The following is a 5,103-nucleotide window of genomic DNA, read 5'->3' as shown; positions in this document are numbered from 1 at the left end:
TAATCTTGTAGTTACACATTAAACATATGGACCAAAACGTATTGACCAAAGTTTGCGCTAATTAAATTCCCCATTAAATCCATTATTGAAATTAATCAGGAACAATTGTCACCTGTTTAGTAATGGGTTAACTAAGTCTTTGAAGTCGGCATGCATACCCTATTTTTTTTTGTTTCAATGGTCTAAGAGAATTTCGAAAGATTGTTATAACATTTAGTCCGTGGAAAAAAATTGAGATAATAATGTCAGGATCATAACTAAATTTGGACTAGTAAAATAATGTTCCTTTTGGGGTAGAGAAATTTCATATGTTACAAAGAGCTACAAGATTATATATTCTAGAGAAATACAATCAACATAGAAAAAGAAATCAATCTGAATCCTCTGTATCATCGTCTTCTTCCTGATCATCTTCATTGCTATCTTCACTCTCTTCTATAATATCCTTACTACCACCACACTTGCTCCCTTTCATTTTCTTTTTTTTACGATCCTTGTTCACTTCATAAAGAATCACCATGAGTGCTACCACAAGCACGTAATCAACATTTGGGGACACGGTTATTGCAAATGTGTTCTCTTCGGACTCAATGCATGTATCAATATGATTATTGTGCATCTGCATTTAGTCACATTGACCTAGAGATTAATTAATCGTTGCATCAGAAAGATTAATTTCAGAATCTTTATAACGATTCAGATGAAAGTACAAGCTCTATATGTTACCTTGGCAAGGATAGTAGCACCATCATACGAAGAGACTGTGCATGATCTTTTCTTCCAGTCTCCTACAACCTTATAATCACCTGTGGTTTCCTCTTTGTTGTCTGCTAAGAACACATTTAGCTCCGTGAGTTTTTGAATGACTGACGACTTTTTTGTACTAAAGATCAAATCTTTTGCGCTTGTGCTCTCTCCTCTGAAAGCTTGCCACCTTCTATGCATGGTTACACGCTGAAAAATTTTACGTACCATGGGTTTCTCAATTGCGATTAATTAAAATAAATTATGGGACATGCTAGTTATTTATATTAAGATTAGAGTGTGTGAGATGAAAGAAAAGGCATATGAAATATATATTTTGTTATTTTATAAATGAAGAGAAAATGTGTATTCGCATTACCAAAAGAAGAACATTAATCGCAAGAATGCAAAAAAGGAAATTACTAGTTATCCAATTCGAGAATATTTAAATGTATACGATACGATGTAATGGTTTTGTTTTCTCTTGAGACATCAACTTGGTTGAGAAGCCTACTATATATGCTTCCTTAATTTCAAAACAAATACCTGTTTTTCTAATAATGAAATCACACAAGCATCAAGTTCTATTGGGGAACAATGGTGAGAAAGCGAGCAAAAAAGGAATAGATGACTATGGAATGAAAGAAAACAATAAGAAACTATATTCAAGGAACAAAACATGATGTAATCCTGCCTAGCTAGAACTTTAGTTCAAATTAAAAAGAAAAAACAAAGGCCAACATCCAAGAAAAATTGCGAAGAAAATTTTATAACGTAATGTGATGTTTGATAGAATCATAGAAGAACAATAATCAAAAGCGTCTGGAAAGTATACAATAAGAAGATAAAAGATCGAAGAAACCTTTTTCTGAAATGTGAGGATCGGAGCTTCTGATGCATCTAGCAAGATATGACGATCGTGAAGGCTAAAGTTTTTGTCCTTAATTATGAATAACACATTTCCATTCACGTCCAAAACACTGCTAAGATTGCCATCTGCAACAGTCAACGAGTTTCTGACAATGGCAAGATCCACCGGGTAAGGTGAAAAGAATCTTGGGTCCACCACTGTCATCGTTGTTACTCGTATGCCAACGACGGTGGAGCATGAACCCAGGGCATGTAAGATGATGACCTGGTGTGATCAACACCGCCGCGAGTATGGAGGTTCATTAGCACTGTTGGAGCGCCTTGGTCCCTCTTTCTCTCTCTATCTCTCTTTATACGTATATCTCTCAATTGGCCAATTCCCTTTCAGGAATATGCTATGTATTTGTGGTTCCACAGATAAATGGTTACTAGTAGTGATATTCCCGATAAATACTCTCAAGTAAGTTTATTTATCTAATTATATAAAATATTAATTCTTATTGCCCTTATGAACAGTGTAGTTTTTGTACTTCTCAGTTTCGACACCACAGTTTGCCGATTTCTTATTTTCATCCCTTTCACTATTTTGTATCACAGTCCCTGGCTGCCACAATATACCCATTTTGTTCCCTCCACCATCTATCTCACCCAATGAAATGTTCTACCACCTTTACTATCTTTCTCCCAGCTTCTTCTTTATCAAATCGATTCTCACAATTCCTACAATTTTCGTCTTCCTCCTCGCTATGAACCCACACACTAGCGAAACCATTGAATTCCTGTAACCTTCAATACCTATCTATTTTCATTTGAAGCAGATGATTTCGATTTAAGCGCCTTTCCTTCCGATTTTTTTTTCCAGCCTAATATCAGACGCGGTTATCGACTGATCACATTAGGGTCTGCTTGGTTACGCTTCTCTCCACAAACCTATCATCTCATTTGATGGGTTGGATTTTGTTTGCTTCTTTTGATGGGTTCCGATTTTATTTAGCCCAAGATGAGTTTTGTTTGTGGAAAAACTTGGTGAGGCCAACGACAACCATCACGAAGGGTTTGAACCAGGTAATGAATGATTGTGTTTTTGTTTATGTTGGATATTGTTTCTTAATTCTTATACATACAGTTTAAGAGATCGTATGTTCAACGATAGGTTTAATAGTCACGAATTTATACTTTGAAATTGAATTTTGTTACTAATTTTACTCTATTTGAAGTAGACATAATAGTTTGTGACTTGTATGTCAAGCTTATGAAGAGAATGATGAAAATAATTCAGAAGTCATAAGTTGGTTTAGTTTATTATGTTATTAGCATGTTTTAGAATTTGAATAAGTAAAAGCCATGTGGGCTATAGTACCGAGTCTTAAGCCTAGTGGAGTTAGTTGCTGGTTATCTGCATATTTTTAGCCTTTAAATAGTTTGTTCCCTGTACGTTGAGGTTGTATCCTCACTTTCAATTCAGTAAATAAAGCTTCAAGTTTGAAGTATCCCCTGTGCTCTGTTTTTGTTTACTGCTGTAATGTCATTTTTAGTTACAGGCTTGTGAAAAGCCAACACTTGGTATCAGAGCGAACCTGGTACATGCCCAAGTATCAACCCCGGAAAGAAGAAATGGTGAGCAGCAGCAACAATGGCAATGGTGACAAAGACGGGCATGTGACACTTAATTATCCTATGTTGTCAAAAACAAATTATGGGGCATGGGCGATCAAGATGCGAGTTTTTATGATGGCTCAAGGTGTTTGGGATGCAGTGGAACCCAGAACCGCCAATACTCTTGTCGAAGCAAAGAAGGATAACATGGCCTTGGCTGCAATCTATCAGGGAATACCTGAAGATTTGCTCATGACGTTGGCGGAGAAGAAGACGGCCAAAGAAGCGTGGGAAGCTCTTAAAATCATGTTTGTTGGTTCAGATAGAGTGAAAGTGGCCAGAATCCAAACACTGAAGGTTGAGCTCGAAGCATTGTGCATGAAAGAGACGGCGAGTATTGATGACTACACCGGAAAAGTAGTCAACATTGTGAGTACTTTGCGTACTCTGGGGGATAAAGTAGAAGAATCTCACGTAGTGAAGAAGCTACTGAGAGTTGTGTCACCAAAATTTCTTCAAATTGCCTCAACACTTGAGCAATTCGGAGACTTGGAAACAATGCTCGTTGAAGAGGTGATCGGAAGACTCAAGGCCTATGAAGAACGAATGAAGGGTGCGGGTGAAAGTGACGATCGAAAGCTTCTGTTAACTCACAAGGAATGGTCCGAAAGAAGCAAAAGGAAGCAAGAAGGTGATCCAAAACAAAAATCAAACCGGGGTGGCTTCGGAGGTTCTCGTGGCGGCCGTGGCAGGGGCAGAGGAAGAAATGGCGGTGGTCGTGGTGGTCGTGGCAGAAGTGGGTCGCACCACCAGAAAGACGGAGGTCAAATCGCTTCGGGCAATCGTGATAAAAGTGAGGTTCAATGTTACAACTGCTAGGATTTTGGTCATTATGCTGCTGAGTGCAAAAATCCAAGGAAGGAACGAAGCCATGAAAGCAATTTAATCAAAGAGCACCAAGATGAAGAACCTGCACTTCTATTTACAATGTATGAAGATAAAGGAAAGGTGTATCTAAATGAAGAAAATCTTAGCCCCCAGTTACGTTCGCATGGTAATTCCCTGAATCAATCTCAAACTTGGTATTTAGACACAAAAGCTAGTAATCACATGACAGGTGATAAATCCAAGTTCATGACTTTGAACGAAACAATTCAAGGTTTCGTGAAATTCGGGAATGAATCAAAAGTGAGAATCGAAGGAAGAGGTTCGGTTGTATTTAGATGTAAAGATGGAAGTCAAAGAAGAATGAATGAAGTTTACTACATTCCTGATCTGTGTAGTAATATAATCAGCTTGGGTCAACTAGCTGAGGGTGGAGATGAAATAAGGATCAAAGATCCATTTTTATGGGTCAAAGATTCAAGGGGAAAGCTACTGATGAAGGTGAGAAGATCATCAAATCGCCTCTACAAGATAGAGCTACATGAAACCGAAGGCATGTGTCTAACTGCTGAGGTTGATGACCAGTCATGGTTATGGCACAAGAGAACGGGGTACATTAATTTCAATTCGATGAAGCTTATGGCCGAGAAGAGAATGGTCGAAGGAATGCCGACTGTGAAGATTCCCTCACAGCCCTGTGAGGGTTGCTGAATTGGAAAACAGACAAGAGATCCATTCCCACACCATACAAATTTCAGAGCAAAGAAGAAACTTGAACTCATATATGGAGACTTATGTGGTCCAGTTACGCCTCCCACTCCTTCCGGAAATAAGTACTTTATGCTAATTGTTGACGATTTTAGCAGAGTAATGTGGGTTTATCTGATGAAGACAAAAGATAAAGCTTTCCAAGTATTTAAAGAGTTCAGGGAGAAAGTAGAGACGGAAACAGGAGAGAAGGTCAAGATTCTTAGAACTGATCGTGGTGGAGAGTTCTTGTCAAATGAC

At 38.1% G+C, this 5,103-nt stretch overlaps 3 protein-coding genes across 3 annotated transcripts; 2 read left to right on the top strand and 1 right to left on the bottom strand.

Moving 5' to 3' along the window:
- Window positions 1-231: 231 nt before the first annotated feature.
- LOC111887979 (protein LURP-one-related 10) lies at window positions 232-1,983 on the bottom strand. The gene is made up of 3 exons (XM_023884108.3): window positions 1,607-1,983; window positions 727-954; window positions 232-619 (listed from the first exon to the last, which is right to left on the bottom strand). Exons 1-3 carry the CDS (start codon window positions 1,817-1,819, stop codon window positions 371-373), a joined length of 690 nt encoding a protein of 229 aa, XP_023739876.1. The 5' UTR covers window positions 1,820-1,983; the 3' UTR covers window positions 232-370.
- Window positions 1,984-3,198: 1,215 nt separating this feature from the next.
- LOC111887981 (eukaryotic translation initiation factor 3 subunit C-like) lies at window positions 3,199-4,089 on the top strand. Its single transcript, XM_023884109.1, has one exon. It carries the CDS (start codon window positions 3,199-3,201, stop codon window positions 4,087-4,089), a length of 891 nt encoding a protein of 296 aa, XP_023739877.1.
- A 108-nt stretch (window positions 4,090-4,197) lies between these two features.
- On the top strand, window positions 4,198-4,806 carry LOC111887982 (uncharacterized). Its single transcript, XM_023884110.1, has one exon. It carries the CDS (start codon window positions 4,198-4,200, stop codon window positions 4,804-4,806), a length of 609 nt encoding a protein of 202 aa, XP_023739878.1.
- The last annotated feature ends 297 nt before the right edge of the window (window positions 4,807-5,103 follow it).

The sequence above is a fragment of the Lactuca sativa genome, chromosome 5 (genome assembly GCF_002870075.4).
Source record: "Lactuca sativa cultivar Salinas chromosome 5, Lsat_Salinas_v11, whole genome shotgun sequence".
In the NCBI taxonomy this organism is placed as follows: Eukaryota; Viridiplantae; Streptophyta; class Magnoliopsida; order Asterales; family Asteraceae; genus Lactuca; species Lactuca sativa.
The sequence above is the reverse complement of the archived record's forward strand: the minus strand, read 5'-3'. Positions and strand labels throughout refer to the sequence as shown.